The following is a 17,706-nucleotide window of genomic DNA, read 5'->3' as shown; positions in this document are numbered from 1 at the left end:
ATGCTCCCTACTTGTCAATAAATCTTGTACTGTATAAATCGATTAAAGTTTAAAGATTGTCTCAAGGTTGTTAAATCTTCTAATGAGTAAAGCTCTGATACCAATTGTTGAAATTATTGAAGCTTAATTTAAACAATCGAAAAATGTACAAGAGGGATGAATTGGCGAATATTGTTTAGGGAGTAAGGAGAAAGAAAATATAGACAATTTAGCACAACGATTTATAGTAGCTCGACTTCTCAACTAAGTCTACCTCTACTACCTTAGCTCCTCACTAAGGATTTTCCAGCAAATTCACTAATTTGTTCTTTCTTTTTCAATGATCAAGAGTAACATTTACAAACTCCCTAATTTTTCACTTGGCTAAACTAGAATCAATCCCCTTTATAAAAGGTAAAAAAAGTAAACAATAAATCATCTTACATGTAGAGTATTTACAAAATAAAGCTCACAAAAACACAATATTTACAAAAGAAAGTAAAATAAGAATGAAAACCTCTTAAACTTATATGTATATGTTGTAATGTGTTTATGGTCGTTTCTAGCTGTTGAGGATGATTTGGAGCCGTTGGGAATGTTTTCTCTGTAAAAATAAAATTGTCCAGTACAGAGGGTATCAGTACTCTTATAGGGATTATCGGTACTACCTTTGTTATTTTTAAATAAAACTAGTCGTTGGGCTTGACAGTATCGATATTGTCCTCATGGTATCGATACTATTGTGTAAAGTAGTATTGATACCTCTTTGGTTATCGGTATCATTTTTTGCATTCTGAAATTTGAGCAATGATGGTAGTATCGGTACTACCTAGATAGTATCGATACTTCTTTTACCTCTGGTATTGGTACCATATGAACAGTATCGGTACTGTTCATACAGTATCGATACTGTAAGAACAGTACCGGTACTACGTACGTGAAAATTTGTTTTTGTGCTCAAATTCACTTTTAATGGACTTTGAATTATTTTTGTAAACTTTAAATAAATTCAATTCAGTCCAAAACCATTTCATCTTAATTTGTTATATCAAAATATTATAAAAAGTGGTTCAACACTATTACTTCATACTAGAACCTTCAACACCGATGAACAGAAACATGTAATACATAATTTCATGGAACAATAAAGCATAAGTTTAAATTTCAAAATCACTTTTAAATAATTTAGAAACTGCAAACAGAAAATAACCCATTTCTTACATACCATAAACATATCCTATTAACATCTCCAAAAGATGGAAAATATTTGCTTATAAAACTAATAGAGATTTGGCCCACAGAAATACAACACGGGTGAATATTTGCAATTCCACAAATTAAACAAATATCATATTCATAATCAGTATTATATAGACATGCTATTCAGACGTCGACTAATTCGCTAATGGACAAGTATTGCCACAAGCTAAGGCATCTCACTTAACAGAAAAATAAAGAAATAAATAAAATGGCATACCAGCTGAAGTGACTGTTTATGAATTCGTTGTAATGCATGCGTCCAACATCTGATAATTTATGCCACGTCAACAGTCTGGTGGACTCTTCCACTTCTATCATCTACTCTAGAAAGTCTCTTCATTGACCCTAGTGTCATTCTGTTCTTTGTTATCCAAATCACCATACTGGACAGATAAGGCGTCCGTATAAGGAACTTGAGAACTCATCCATAGCTGCAAAGGACCATATCAACATATGGTGGCAAATCACCATACTAGACAGATGATCCAGAGATGCGGTACCTGGAAAATAAAATTATGAAAAGGGAAGAAAAAATGTCATACGCACCGTCTAAAAGGACCATACCAACATATGGTAGCAAATTACCTATGCTCCCGATGAGCAGTCAAATCCTCAATGGGGCATGAAGCAAGAACTTCATGCTCACCTGGACATATAGTTTGATAAGATAAAGGTTATGAGATCAAACAATATAATGAAGAAAAAATTGAACATAGTTGATTCATTTGTGCTTACTTTTACAATATAGAGTCCCGCAAGCGAGTGGCCTTTGAAACCAAATGAGAATTCTGACTTGAAGTGAAGACAAGATCATCCCATAGCTCCCCTTCCAACTTCACTTTGTTCCTCAAATCATGTAGTTTTTCCAGCTCTTGCTGCAAATAAGCCTAAGATCCAGGTTTTACAAGGCATTAGTTAAACATATTGAGTCAAAATCATCCCTTAACTACAAGGTAAAAGAGGCAAGAGAATCATATTTATAATTTGAAATAAATACACAAAAAGAGCTCAAAATGAGGGATCTAAGTTCTCCAAGATATGAGTAAAATATATTAAGTCAAAGTCATCACTTAACAAAACCGAAAAAGGGGATTATTGGTGTGGTTTAGGGAGAAAACAGCAGCAAATCAATTATTACAACTAAAAATCCTGTAGGATAGAAGTTGAAACTCTTGAAAACGTAGAGCTATAAAAACCTCCAGGTTCTGATGTCTATTAAATTATTAATTAAAGGGAAAACCCATTTAACAGCTTAACTATGACCCTATGTTTTCAAGAGTTCCCATTTCTATCTTACACATTTTTTAGTATTAATTCTATTATTTACTGCCATTTTCTCCCTAAACCACACCAATCATATTGATAGTTTGACATGAATGCTCAGAAAGAGTTTAAATGAGTGATTATTTGCTTAGCTCCTCAGCACAAAGACCACGAAACTCTGCAGCCATTTCATGAGCCAAATTTGACCATGTAGCCTGTCTCTGCACTGATGTTTCCGCATTTTTCAGAAATCTCCTCCTTTCAAGTACAATTCGAGCCTGATTATAAGCATGCTATTTTACTGCCATGGAAGTCGAGAAAAGCAATTTTGAAACTATTGCTGAAACTCTAAATCATGTGAACTATGATATCAGAAGGAGAGAAAAAACACAGAACCTACAATTGTACTTCATATGAATGAACAGTCAACAGAGCATCATTACCTTTGTTACAGGGAGTAGTGTAGCAGAATGAGACCAGAAGATTGTATGCGACATAAAGTTCTTACCATGATTTATCTCATGGAGTCCAGGCATCACACAATAATTCAATTATGAGCTTTGATGACGTAAAGGACTTAATTGCATAAAGTGGAAAACTTGTTTCGCCATTCAACACCAATTAGTCATCCAAGTTCATATGATGTTACAACCAAGTCCTCATCATTACCCAAACCTTTAAGGGCAAATTAAAAATTTGGTAACTTAATTTTACTCTCTCTTATTTCATTCTTGTACTTTAAATCTTTTTAATTTTCTCACTAAACTTAAGTCATTGAGTTTTTTTGTCACCCAATCAGTTTCTCACTATCGACGTTAAGAATGAACTTTTATATAAATACAAAACGATGTCGTTTTGGTAAAAAAATTTGTTTTCTAAAACGTTGTCGTTTTAACGTCGTCAATTATTTAACGTCAAATTGATAAAAAAACTCAATGTATTAAGTTTAGTGAAATTTTTTGAAAACTTTTAAAATCTAGTGAAACAAAATATGAGAGAGAATAATGTTTATTGATAAAATTTATAATTTAACCAACTTTTAATTAGGTAATTGTACGATGATTCGATGCCAAAAGGTAAATTATGATAAACACTGTATAATCTACACGTCTTTAAATTATACCTTTCCCTTTGAGATGCTACTCAAAACTTGTTACAAGGTAAAAGATAAAATCTCATACATTTCTCGATATTGTTATTATAAGAATACAATTAGGGATAAATTATGGACTAGGTCAAATTTTCGATCAATTTAATCTGATCTTAGAAAAATATTTTTTTATTGAAACTCAATCTACTTCATATTTAGGGAGGTTTCATTCAACCTAAGTTTTGAGGTAAAAAATCAAATTCGACCCGATCAAGATAAAAATAGTTTTTTGTTTAATAAAATAGGGATGCAATTGAAAAAAAAAACATAAAGAGATGAGTATCACAACAATTATCCTTAAATATATAGAGAAAAAAATATACTATTATTTCATATCGAATTGATGATTTTCTTTCCAAAAATTTAAACTCGATCTTAACTCATTTAAAAGAAAAAAGACCATACATGATTAAGTTAGAACATATCAAATTCAAGTAAAATGATAATCTCTAAATTTGACACATAATTGTTGAATATTTCGTCTTACTACGTAATTGAAAGATCTCTCAACAAAAATAATTAATTAAATTTTTTTAATATTATAATATAAATATAAGATAATATATGTTCAGATTTTTAAACTACCGATATACATATACATTATAAATTTAATTATTTAAATTTAAATCTCATGAAAAATAATATTCTATTAATAATATATTATTAAAACGATTCAATAAATTCAATAATAAAATATTTTTTTCAAAGATAACAGAGTTTATTTTACAATATATTTAGTTAATGCCTGAAATATATTTTTTCAAAGATTTATCTAGAATTTCATCCCGCACCGATACCATTTCAGTTTCTTCCTTCTCCACATTTAACCAATCAATCAACACTGACCATATTTTGTGGTCCCTACTTTCCCCTTAAATTGCCGTCAAATTAACGCTTCCTCCATTTAGGTTAAAGCCCTCTCATATATAAACTACCCTTCTCAAGTCATTTCCTACGGTCATCACTATCAACGCACCTGTGCTTCTCAATTACTATTATCGTCGTTAATATTTGCTTTTGTTTCTCCGCCATGGCTAAGATCAAGATCGGAATCAACGGTATTCATTTTTATTATCGTCTTTTAATACTTATTACTTTCTGGAAGAAAGTCATGATCTGATCTCTTTTCGTGTGTTCCGTGAAGGATTTGGAAGGATCGGCCGTCTGGTTGCGAGAGTTGCTCTCCAAAGCAATGATATTGAGCTCGTTGCCGTTAACGATCCTTTCATCACCACTGATTACATGGTTCGTATGCGCGCATTTGTGCATCGCTTTGTATTTGCTAGCTTGCATGTGTGTAGATCGCTTCATTGATTTAATTTTTGTGTTGAATGTTTTTTAGTGGAAAATGAGCTTATCTGGTTTTTAGTAGAAGAAAGTGATTATTTGAGTTTATTTTCCTGATTTGTTTCTTACATCTTTAATAGGTTTTAGCTGGAAATAATTTAAATTCCATTTATTACAGATTATTGATGGATAGATTTACTATTAACCAACTTTAAAACAAAGAATGAAGTTGGCTATTGTTGTTAACTTAATGATTTGATTTTTGATATGATTTGATGATTTGCACAGACCTATATGTTTAAGTACGACAGTGTTCATGGTCAATGGAAGCACCATGAACTTAAGGTGAAGGACTCAAAGACCCTGCTCTTTGTTGAAAAGCCTGTCACTGTTTTCGGCTTCAGGTGGTTATAAATCTTTCTTTTTGAAGAGATTTTGCAATTGAATCTAAGAGCATTGCGGTTTTTTCCACATAAACTATTTATTGATTTGTTTTCAATTGATTTTAGAAACCCCGAGGAAATCCCATGGGGTGAGACCGGAGCTGATTATGTTGTTGAGTCCACTGGTGTCTTCACTGATAAGGACAAAGCTGCTGCACACTTGAAGGTTTGTGATAGTGACTTGATAATTGGTTTATTTGAGGGCCATATGAGAAAATTTTTTGGAATTAAAATGTCCGTATTTTATCTGATCCAGGGAAAGTTCTAATGTTTGGTATTCTTATCTAAAATGCTTTTCAGGGTGGTGCAAAGAAGGTGGTCATCTCTGCTCCCAGTAAGGATGCCCCCATGTTTGTTGTGGGTGTCAATGAGAAGGAATACAAGGCTGACCTTAACATTGTCTCCAATGCTAGTTGCACCACCAATTGCCTTGCTCCATTGGCTAAGGTAAGTAATAATGAATTCTCTTATCCGTGCAGAGTATTGGTATAACACTGTTATCTGGATGTATTATTTGATCTGTAATATGGTGACAGGTCATCCATGACAAGTTTGGCATTGTTGAGGGTCTTATGACCACTGTCCATTCGATTACTGGTAAGTACATATGGCGTTTTATTGCTTCTTGTTGCAGCCTAGTGTGTTTATTATTTAACTAACTTGGTGATTTTAATTCAGCAACCCAAAAGACTGTAGATGGCCATCAATGAAGGACTGGAGAGGTGGTAGAGCTGCTTCCTTCAATATCATTCCTAGCGGCACTGGAGCTGCCAAGGTATGTTTAAATTTGACACCCTAGTCCCTGCATTCTTCCACCAGTGAGTGATTATAAGCACGCGGTCTCAGTAATTTTTATAATTAGTTGATGGAATTGAAGTGTGATGGTTGATTGTGGTGGTTATTTTGTAATTGCATAGGCTGTTGGCAAAGTCTTGCCGTCATTGAATGGCAAGCTCACCGGAATGGCTTTCCGTGTTCCCACTGTTGATGTCTCTGTGGTTGACTTAACGGTGAGACTTGAGAAGGCGGCTTCCTATGAAGATATTAAGGCTGCCATCAAGTAAGGATTAGAATGTTTTTTAACTTATAATGTTAATGATATTTCGAACTTCGGGATTCATGCTTAAGTTGTCCTAATGTACATCCTTAATATAGATAATCTCTATAATGATGTCTTTTACGACTTTTGTTCATGTAGGAACGAATCTGAAACCAACATGAAGGGAATTCTTGGTTATGTAGATGAAGATTTAGTCTCAACAGACTTTGTTGGGGACTCCAGGTGCGAAGCTTCATTCCGAGTTCAATTTTATATTTTTTTATTTTTTCTGGCACATTCGAAGTTTTACGTATCTGAAAAATTCATAAACTGCAATTGGGATCAGAGATAAGATTCTGTTGTGTTTCATTACAGGTCTAGTATTTTTTGATGCCAAGGCAGGAATTGCTTTGAGCGACAACTTTGTTAAGCTTGTTGCTTGGTACGACAACGAATGGGGTTACAGGTATAAATTCATATGTTTCCTTATTTCCATAGCTTGATAATACCTTAAACGCCACTTGTCTAATTCTCAATTTTACTTATAGTTCCCGAGTGATCGACTTGATCCGGCACATGGCTTCTGTTAACTGAGCGATTTTGGCGTACCGGTCATTGCATCCTGGGAATTTTCTTGAACAGGTTGCCAGAGAAATAACAGATTGCATGGGACATTTATCAGCAAAATCCTGTGCATTTAAACCGAAACATTTTTGTTGTTGGAATGAGTATTTTTATTTTGTTCTCAACTTTTGAAGGCCGGTGATTTAAGACCGGTGACATTAGTGTCAATAAATTTTAGAAGTCCAGATCCAATCTTTCCATGGAAAGACTCAAATAATGCAGTAGAATCACCTCAATCAATTTGAGGCATAAAATAAGAGATGAAAAATATCACAAACATATACCAATAATGATAATGATTCATCTGTCATAATTTATTAATCGTTTAATGTTTTAAACATGATCATGACTTGCAAACTAATGTCTTCAAACCTTCTAGTCTATATTGCATTCGTGTAAATAAAAAAAAAACTAAATAGAAGGCAAAACTCAAAAGTTAATCCTAAGAAAATGTAATAAAAATTAAAAATAAAGCAAAATTCAAATGTTAATTTTAAGAATTTGATAAAGCAAAATATTGGAATGACAAAAGAGAAGAAGAGTGGTGACTGGGATTTGAGAATGAACCTTGAAATTTTTTAAATTTATTTATTTTCATCACAAAATTAATAATTGTCTTCGTCAATCTCTTGTATAGTTAGATCTTCGCTATCGACTACTCCACTCTTTTTTCCATTAAAAATCAACGAACAACGTATCAATCGAATATTAAACATCGAACGCGAAGGTTTTAATCGAGCTATAAATAATGAATGAGAAAGTTTAATTCTTTTAAAGTTGGATAAATTATCCATTCAATACCCATCAGTAGTCATTACCTAAACTTTATTTTTTTTGGTTCATTTTAGTATCCACCGTTAAAAATTTAACGAATGCGCTCGTTGAGCGTCGCATATACAATCGTCAACCGTCGCATCTATCGGCAGATGAAGCCTTAACTTTCTAGCGTACCTTTTCGACCCCTGAATGTGATTTGACTTTTGTTTCAAGAAAATGCCTCAATCTTCTAATCGACGATAGACTCTTCGACTTCTTTATTCTCCGATCTTCTTCGTCTCTATCTAATTGGCCTAAAATTGGACTATGTTGCTCGACTCATCATTCTCTGGTGGTCCACCGTTCGAATTGGTCTTCTGTCCATCGGAGCTATGCCCCATCAGCCTGTCCGTTAAGTTTTTAATGACGTGGTATTAAAATGAATAAAAAATAAATGTTAGGTATGATTTTGAAAAAAATTGAAAGCTTAAGTACTAAAACATACCAAAAATTGATAGTTTATGTATAAATGTATAGTACACCCTTTAAATTTGATTGAAATATTTTGAAATCCAAATTTAATTTAAATGTATAATTTATGTCAGGGTGAATTTGAACTTATAAAATTTATAAGCGAACTTGAAGTTATAAAATTCTAGGAGGACGAAAACAAATTTTTAATAGAAATTACAATAAATATCTAAAATATATGATAATTTTAAATTTTTAGGGCGGCTAGGTCAACTGTTTATAATATCGGATCAATTTCTATAGTTATGTGTTTCCAGACCACAAAAGGCTTAATATTAAACAAACCAGAACCATGCAAATCAAAGGTGAACTGCAGATAAGCTAAACAAAGACAAATCTTCATGAGAAAGAAGCAAATTTTACAATTAGAGTTTTTACTGAACATCAAGGTATAATGATGACTTCACTATTGTACTACTAGTCCTCTTTGTTGCTGCTTGGGGTCTTGTTTTCATCATTCTTCTGTGAATTCCTGTACAAAACAACCATAAATCCGGAGTTAGTTCGCGTTCGTGTAAATTTCGATATTTTTCGGAATCGAATTTCATATGTTTTCTTTCGTATCGTGTTCGTCTCGTATCGAATATTGCGAGGTCGATCGAATAAAAGAACGATGCTTACTGTTGAGCATTAATCCAACGGGAGAGCTGGTAAAGCTGCACGGTCTCGTTCGAGGCATGGCAGACGAGAAGATGGATGTTGCGCGGTTGTACCATCCATGCAAATCTCATGAACAATGCCGAGTATCCGCACATTACTTCAAACAAAACACATCAATGGCCTTAATTTAGCAAACATATTATACGGTGCTCGGAAACTCGAGTGTGAGCGTCGGATACGATACGCATTCGTTCGATTAAGACTATTAAAGGTGTGTCGAATTCGGAGATCGACTGACCTGCAGTCATGTTGCCTGATATCATCTCCGGGGGTTTTTGTGTCTACAAATGCCTTTAAAACTGCAGTGTTAGTTTTCAAGAAAAACTGGATTTGACATCAGAGGTAACTGAACTAAATCGAAATGATCTTTTAATCATCGAACATTAGGATATTACAAAATGGTCATTAAAACACTTGAAAGTTTGATGATCAACAAATCATTTTGACGTAGCTCAGACGTAATTTAAACAAGAAATTTGTAGTGTTCATTTAGCAATACTGCAATAGGGAGGCTCCAGTTGAAAACAGGGCCCCAGAAATGAGTTGTTTTGGGACCAATGGGACTCTTCAAAAAAGCTCTAAACATCTCCATTCTCCTCTAATCTGTCGGCAACAAATGGACAATTCTTGTCAGTTTGAAATCAAATAAGCTGGACCAAAATCTGTCAATACACAGAGAAAGGAAACCGATGATCTCGGTCTAGCCTAGTCGGTTCACACAAGCACATATCGCATTCGACATGTCTCGGTTTGAATCCCGGATCTTCGATCTCTTCTCCTATCGCCGGTCACCGGCCTATCTCGTCGGAAAAGAAAAAAGAACTTACCAAGAATAAAAGAACTATTGGAGCAGTTGGATGAACACAAACCTGTATAGGATAGCAGCAGTTATACAAGTATCAACATTTGCAAAAGTCAGAAACGGCAGGCTGGAAAGATTAACAACCAAGCATTAATCTAAAGCAAATTGCTAGAAGAATATTCATTTAGATTCAAGCTTTATCTTTTGTTATTATATTTTAATCAAAGCGACCAATAGTATTACTTTCTTTCCCTCAAAACCTGACTCCCTTCACGTTACGTTCCTTGAGCTTGTCGTGCTTCTTTTGTCTACTTTCTATATATATATATATAAGTGATTGAAAATGACAGCTTTTTTTATCTTCCATCTCATTACCTTTTTAATAACAGGCATAGCGTTCCAAGAATAAATGAGGGCGGCTTCATTGAACATAGGCTATTGTCAAACTAAAGTGGGTAAACTACACAATTAGTCACTAAACATTAAGTGTACATCGGTTTCAGTACTAAACTTTAAAATGTTTTACATTTCAATTAAAGCAATGGTTTGTTAAACCATGAATCGGATAAAAAATGATCATGTCATTAACGATTTAAGAGTCTAATGCCCTAATTTAAACACAATTAAAATTCAATGCTAAAATCAAAGCATTCTAAAAAAACTCGATGCTAAAATTGATATAAACGTAATGTTTAGTGACCAATTGTAGTTTACCCAATAGAAATATAGCTTGTAACCCGACATTTCTTGCTAACCTTAGCACGATCAAATCCTTGAGATAAGCTTTTCTTTCCAGGTTCACTATATTTGGAGTATGGATTGGCTTTAATGGCTGCTGACGAGAGATATTTCGCTGTTGATAGCTTATTTTCGGAATTCGGCCTAAAAGAAAATAGCAGTGCCCCTTTTGTTGTGCTAAACGAAAATGGAACAGTCCCGGGACTCACATTCGGAGGCACGGTTCATATGTAACAGCCGAAAAGAGATCGAACCGGATCGTTGTTTACAGATATATTGGGAGGCTGCAGCATCTTGGATATGATAATGGTTGATTTCGAGGCACTCCGTGATTGAAGCGTATGAATATAGCAGGCATTGTATTTTACGATACGATGGGACCAAGAGACGGCTATATTCGAATTCGTTGCGACAACAACAATATACGGTGTTCTGTTCATATGAGTATCAAAACCTATGTTACCATAACTTCCCAAAATCCATCTGTGTCATAGTTACAGAAGATCCAACTATGGTTCTTTCCACAATTCTAACCATCATGTTTATGGACAAGTGTTAGGCTATAGAGGCTCTTTACAAATGCTGCTTCCATTTACTTTGCTCTCTGCTGCCATCTCTATCATGTCTACATGCTCATCTGAGCTGCACGTTTAGGAAGACTTCTGTATTCGCCGCTTCTTGACCACTCATCAATTTCACGAGCACGTAGAACAGGCAGCGGATGCGAAAGTTGCCATATTTGAGCATTTCTGAACATCATTAAGCAATTAGACAGCCAAAAGGAAAGCAGAAGACAGTTCCGAATGCTCTAAAACCATTGCTCACCGTATATACCACCCGATTGGGCTTGAAGAAGCTTTTCCATAAGAGGATGCTTGCTCCAAAAATGCGTCCACATTTAGCTGATCAGCCAATGATGGGCAGCCATCAGCTAATTTCATCAAAAGAGAGATGACGACCTCTTGTATGTGCATCACAACAAAAATTAGATATTGAAGTCTCGACTATTCAATTGCAGGTTACGTCGGAGATTTTCTTGCATACCTTGGGATCTTGTGCACAAGAAGTGCTGCACGATCACAAGTTAGCTCTGCCGCCCTAAGCCAACGGATTAACTGTTCCTCTAATCTCTCAGCTATAAAACCACCAAGTCCTGTGAAAAAAACTAAGGTATTCAAAACCGTGTATGCAGGCAACAAGTATGCAACCTAGACTATATAAAGCACTCCTCCACAATTAGAAATTTTTATATAAATCACTGATTATCAAGGCTATCTACAACATGATAATTGTGGTTATAGAAAGCGATATAATAAGATATGGTTTATGTCTCCAGAAAGATATTAGAAGATAATTTATATTACGAAAATATAATTTGCTCTCACTGAGCTAAGAATGTATCAAAGTAGCTAAGTTCCTCAACTGATGGATAGAGCCAAAGACATACCAGGTAAGCTGTAGGCTCCAAGAGTAAGAAGATTTGCAAAAGTAAGCCATACACCATAATCACATTTGAGATGACCCAAATCATGAGCCGAAGCAGCCTATTTTGAAGTTGCACAGAGAAAAAAACTTATGCATTTTATCATTTAACTCACAGCACTATTTGCATGTAATTCGATTTAGACATGTATAATCACATATACGCATACGAAACACATCTTATAGGATTTGAGAAGCCGTCAATACATTAAAAGGGAATAACAAAAATGATAAAGACCTGTAATTCTTTTCGTGTCAGAAGCTCCACAAGACTAGTGTGAATAATAACAAATGGTTTTTTACCACTTATAGCCAATGTATAAGCATTCAGAACTGGACTTTGACTGAACATAGAGATCAGGAGGTTCAATATCCAATATTCCCGCAGCCTCAATCATCATTTTATGAAGTTCGGGAGCTGATACAGACAAAAAGCGATGATTTGAAACCAGTAGAATAACTTTTTTAAAAAATAAACATCAAATAGCCTGGTTTTTCGAAACAAGGACAGAAGTTCCTAAATTCTCAAGCAGCGTGATTTGCTCTGTCACACTTCCTGCTACAAGGCACTAAAAAAAGCTTCTTTAACGTAGAAAATTCATGAGAAATACAATTATAAGCCTATGTTTTGAACTTTTGGTCTTTGATTCTTCAACTACTTCCCCTTTGATGCCAAACCAGACGGCAATGGCCTTGAAAAACAAATAAATGACAGAATAACATGATTTTTCCTTCATATGAATCAAATTAATTAAACATTAATTTTTGAGGTGTCATTCATAATAATTAATAATTTTAATCCGGGAAACAAGTACACATCTCATAAGATTGACGCGAATTTCAGCGCGTGAGTTAAAAATCCATGCTTCAAGTCTGTTTAATCAACCCAAGAAATCAAAGTTAAAACCAATCCATCCGAAAACCAGTTCTGGAACCATACTTTTTACTTGTTTTATCTGATCAATTCCCAGTCCTCTTTAATCTTCCCATAAACCCCACTTAAACATCGAATATACAGGGAAAATATAGTTTTAAACCAAGTTTAATCAAGTGAGATTTGGAAGCTGTCAACAGAAATTTAACGAGAAACCCACTTCTAGATCTAGTATTTCGATTCTAAATATACCCATTTGAATAAACTCCTCCTTTTGTTAGATCCAATTTTGATTCAGAAACGACTAGTTTCGTGTTCGTGGATTCGGGTGTAGATCTTGAGTGGATTTTGGTGTGAGATTGGATATCGGGTCGAAATATTGGGTACCCATTTCGGGAAATCGCTGCTCTGATTTGAATTTGTCCCTTTGATGTGATTTGCCATTGTTGTAGAGTTGAGTTTAAATTAATTTTGGGTTCCTTTTATTTTCCTTCTTAATTTTATTTGTTGGTCCTGAGAAAATAAAAGAGCGAGAAAAATGTTTCGGAGAGAACGCGAGAGGGAAATCAAAGAGCTCAATGGAGGGCCTCCTTGTGGGCAGGTTAGAGTTCTTGTTGTTGGTGATCCAGGTATCGAATTTTACTTGCTTTTTTTTTATTGATCACTGATTTTTTTGGTGTTAATATGTTGTGTTTGCAAAATTTTCTGCCTGTATGTTTTTTCTGTATATATAGTAGCTGTATAGGGTGTTTACTGAGTCTGTATACTAAAAAGTTATTATAATTGAATTTATTTGCACATCAAGATCTGAGAACTTGATTCATGCTCATTCATAAAACTATTGTTAGAAATGAGAAATGTAGTTTATGGTGTGAAATAATTGCCTACTATCGCAGTTTTTCCTTTTGGTCGAGTAGATGTTGTAAGAAACAAATTTGAAGCCATTAAAGAAAGATATGGGATGATGTGTTACGATTTGAAAGAAATAGGAACAAGGTAGATATGAATATCTTGGTATGTTTTGCAGTATACCATTAGTTTTAAGAGCTAACTGGGAAGAGCTTAATTTTTGTTTCTTCTTTTATTGGTACAAGAGTGAGCACTAGTGCTTGAACACATTATCTCTATCCATACCCCATTCCGCCTTCAACATTTTAGTTATTGATACACTTCAAGTTAGTTTAAGGGAAAATTTGCAGGACCTTATTTTCCGTTCTTCGGTAATTTGTTGATGACTGTTTCATGACTTTCTGTATTAAGAGAACAAATCTTTACAATGGATTCACTGCTTTCATGTTCCTTTGCTGTTTCCTTTTGATGTTATATTAATTTGTTTTTGACTGCTTGGGTGTTTATGACGCCGTGTTGTACCATTTTTGGGAAGTAAGCAGACTCTTGATATGCTGTTCTAGGTTGTTTACTTTTCATGCTTAAATATATTATATGTTTTTCTTTTCAATGTGTTACTAGAGGCCAATCTTTTGCTTGACATCTTATTATTTTTTGGCAGGTGTGGGGAAAACTTCTCTTGTTCATCTGATTGTCAAAGGCACTTCCACTTCTTGCCCTCCTCAAACTATTGGATGTACAGTTGGTGTGAAGGTAAGATTAGTACTCGTTTGTTGCCTTAAATAAAGTTATTGTTTGAGTTCACTCACCAAGTAACCACGATCATCACCACACAGCATACCACATATGGGAGCCCTGGTAGCTCTTCAGGTAGCTTGAAAGGGGATGCTGAGAGAGATTTCTTCATCGAACTCTGGGATGTGTCCGGACACGAGCGATACAAAGATTGCCGGTCTCTTTTTTATTCACAAATTAATGGTATGTTCTTAACCTCTTTGCTTGAGCAAATGTCTTTAGTTCACGACAATTGTTGGTACATAAATTTTCTGAACCTTAGTTTGCAAGTCTAGTAGTCCACAGTCTCTCCCTCTTAGTATCTGGTAGCTTGCCATTGGCATATTGGCACCTCAATTTAGTACTAGTTTGAAATAGAGTTTTTGATTGCACAAGAAACTGATTGAGGGCCATGGATATTACTTGGTTGATATTTTGATCAGTCCTCTAGTTCAATTACATGTATATATATGAATGGCTGGTTACTGTCCGTTCCTCCATATATTCAATTGAGGCGATAGGAATATAATATGGTTGCACTAATAGTTTCTGTCATAGTGGTCTTAAGTATTATCTGCATACTACATCTTCCCATAAAAACCTTGTATAATTACTGCAAACTCTGTGACCAGCGATTTTCTCTCATGATTTTGCCTTAAACTTTTGTGCAGGTGTTATTTTTGTTCATGATCTTTCCCAAAGGAGAACAAAAACAAGCCTGCAGCAGTGGGCAGCTGAGATAGCGACTAATGGGACATTTTCAGCTCCCCTAAGTTCTGGAGGTCCAGCAGGACTTCCTGTCCCATATATTGTTATAGGTAACAAAGCTGACATTGCTGCTAAAGAGGGTACAAGAGGTAGCAGTGGAAATCTGGTTGATGTAGCTCTTCAATGGGTCGAGAAGCAGGGTTTACTTCCATCTAGTGAGGAGCTTCCGCTGACTGAGAGTTTTCCTGGTAGTGGAGGCCTTATCGCTGTAATCATTTTAACTTATGCATTCACTTGCTTATATTCCGGTTAGAGTAGGCGTTGCTGATAAATTTTTGTTCTCAAGTCCAAAATATGGAATTCATTTTCTTTTCACGGAAAATCTCTTTTTATGGAAGATATTTTACTTAAAGAAGTTTTCTGCAAGTGAAAAGATCTTAAGATGGCATCTTTGTTTGTTAACTGTTGAATAAATCACGATTCACTGTTTAAAGCATTAGCAGAACATTGGGGTTGGTAAAGATCCGGTACTTTTGACGAGCCTGGCAAACCCAATTTAACAATGTTAGTTTTGGCTTTTGGTAAACGCAGACGTCTAACACTTTGCTTGATTTCTACAGGCAGCCAAAGAGGCAAGATACGACAAGGAAGGCTTAATGAGATTTTTCCGAATGGTATTGCTGGCCCTCATTGCATATTTATGTGAATTCTAACTCTTATTTTCCGTGTGGGTTAGCTGTTGCTGAACTTATACTGTACTTTGTTTCAGTTGATCAAGAGACGATATTTTTCAGACGACTTATCAACCCCAAATACATGGTCCATAACTCCTGCTCCGAGAACTTCTCAACGTTTAGATGAGAGTTCCGGTGATGATTATCAGTTATACAAGCGAACAAGGTAAGTCTGGCTGAGTTAACCTTATTAGGGAACATTTATACGCAAGGAACACCATCATTCCCTCTCCATCATTTCTGTTGTTTCTGGATGAAAACTCTGTTGTTTGCTCCGGTGGTTTGCAGTTTGAGCAGCGACCCTTACAAGTACAACATGCTTCCACCCTTACCGGCGCAGCGCAATCTAACTCCACCTCCCACACTTTACCCTCAACAGCCGGTTTCAGCAACTGAGAATTACAACATCCCACGGTTTTCCTTTAACGGCTCCCAAGAAGTCAACGGCAGTGCCAGGTCAAAGCGAGCCGATATTAATGTCTAATGTAATACTGTTTGCAGTGTTTGCTATATCATTCTTTGCTCCCGTTACGCTTGTGTAATTGGCATGCCAATTCTTTCATATCCGTTGCTTCCCTCCGAAAAGATATTTTATTTCACAGGCCCTCCGTTTCTGGGGTTTTTACAGTTCTAGTGCTTGTATAATTGTTAATTCTTTTACATTAATGCCAATTCTTTTCCAAGTGACGCATTCAATAGGTTTTAAGTTAAATCTTAATTTTATTTTTTTCTTCGTGGAGTTGTATTGGATTCATGAAAATGAATTCTTGAGAGATTTGTGGTAGTTCTTGCTAATGTTCGAATTTGTACTATTTCAAGTGGAGGGCGTATTAACATTGCATGCAACACTTATTGTTGATTCATTTTAAAAAGCAACACTTATTAATTATTTTGAACTCCTCCGGATTAATTTGTTCATATAAATTGGAAAACCAATCAAATTTTCATGCATTCGAGTTGAGGCGGACTTGAATTATAAAGAGAACACCAAACATTGAAATCGAATTAAACCGAATAATTGTGAGAATCTAATAAATAACAAGTGTAAACTACGCCTAAGCTATCAGTTTTAATTTGTTAAAACCTGAAGTTTCAATTTTTTAAAACTATACCTAAAGTTTAATTTTTATTTCATTTTAATACGTCATTGTTTAGTACCTCTTAACAAGTATGATTTTGGAAAAACTGAAAGTTCAAGTACTAAAACATATCAAAGCTGAGAGTTTAGATACTAAACTCATAATTTACCCAATTAACAATTCTCTGAGATATCCCAACTAGCTCTGTCATTTAAATATTAGTGTACTCAGGTCCCAAGTATTATACTTGCCATAACAAAGAAAAGAGAAAATCGCCTCAGTGACCAAAAATACCTTATAATATACGATTTTAACCAATTTTTTTTGGATTTGCCAAAATGACCAATAAAATCGCAACGCGATATCAAAATCGCAACGCGGTTTAGAAAATCGCAACGTTAAAAAGAAAATCGCAACGGTCAAAAGAAAATCGCAACGCGATTTAGAAGAAAATCGCAATGCGATTGATAGAATCGCAATGCGATTTATATAATCGCAATGCGATTGAGAGAGTCGCAACGCGATTTAGAAGAAAATCGCAATGCGACTGAGAGAATCGCAATGCGACTGAGAAAATCGCAATGCGATTTATAGAATCGCAATGCGATTGAGAGAATCGCAACGCGATTTAGAAAATCGCAACGTTAAAAAGAAAATCGCAACGGTCAAAAGAA

General features: G+C 34.9%; 1 protein-coding gene, 1 long non-coding RNA gene and 2 pseudogenes across 2 annotated transcripts; 2 read left to right on the top strand and 2 right to left on the bottom strand.

Moving 5' to 3' along the window:
* Window positions 1-4,602: 4,602 nt before the first annotated feature.
* On the top strand, window positions 4,603-7,230 carry LOC120132572 (annotated as a pseudogene).
* Window positions 7,231-8,649: 1,419 nt separating this feature from the next.
* On the bottom strand, window positions 8,650-10,733 carry LOC120132558. The gene is made up of 6 exons (XR_005517010.1): window positions 10,550-10,733; window positions 9,820-9,861; window positions 9,462-9,588; window positions 9,231-9,343; window positions 8,954-9,089; window positions 8,650-8,804 (listed from the first exon to the last, which is right to left on the bottom strand). It is a non-coding gene; the product is annotated as an uncharacterized LOC120132558 (long non-coding RNA).
* A 419-nt stretch (window positions 10,734-11,152) lies between these two features.
* On the bottom strand, window positions 11,153-12,366 carry LOC120132687 (annotated as a pseudogene).
* A 558-nt stretch (window positions 12,367-12,924) lies between these two features.
* On the top strand, window positions 12,925-16,574 carry LOC120132463 (small GTPase LIP1-like). The gene is made up of 7 exons (XM_039149212.1): window positions 12,925-13,517; window positions 14,399-14,490; window positions 14,574-14,715; window positions 15,183-15,487; window positions 15,840-15,893; window positions 15,989-16,119; window positions 16,242-16,574. The coding sequence occupies exons 1-7, from the start codon at window positions 13,427-13,429 to the stop codon at window positions 16,435-16,437; spliced, it is 1,011 nt and encodes a 336-aa protein (XP_039005143.1). The 5' UTR covers window positions 12,925-13,426; the 3' UTR covers window positions 16,438-16,574.
* Window positions 16,575-17,706: the final 1,132 nt, after the last annotated feature.

Source organism: Hibiscus syriacus, unplaced genomic scaffold (genome assembly GCF_006381635.1).
Source record: "Hibiscus syriacus cultivar Baekdansim isolate YM2019G1 unplaced genomic scaffold, ASM638163v2 tig00110569_pilon, whole genome shotgun sequence".
Taxonomy (NCBI): Eukaryota; Viridiplantae; Streptophyta; class Magnoliopsida; order Malvales; family Malvaceae; genus Hibiscus; species Hibiscus syriacus.
This window is presented reverse-complemented; position numbering and strand designations above follow the sequence as displayed.

Bases quoted from the DNA above. Each gene is read 5' to 3' on its own strand.
- LOC120132463 (XM_039149212.1), top strand. From the start codon at position 13,427: ATGTTTCGGAGAGAACGCGAGAGGGAAATCAAAGAGCTCAATGGAGGG. The intron at 14,491-14,573 runs GTAAGATTAGTA...ATCACCACACAG, and splicing joins GATGTACAGTTGGTGTGAAG to CATACCACATATGGGAGCCC. The intron at 16,120-16,241 runs GTAAGTCTGGCT...GGTGGTTTGCAG, and splicing joins CAGTTATACAAGCGAACAAG to TTTGAGCAGCGACCCTTACA.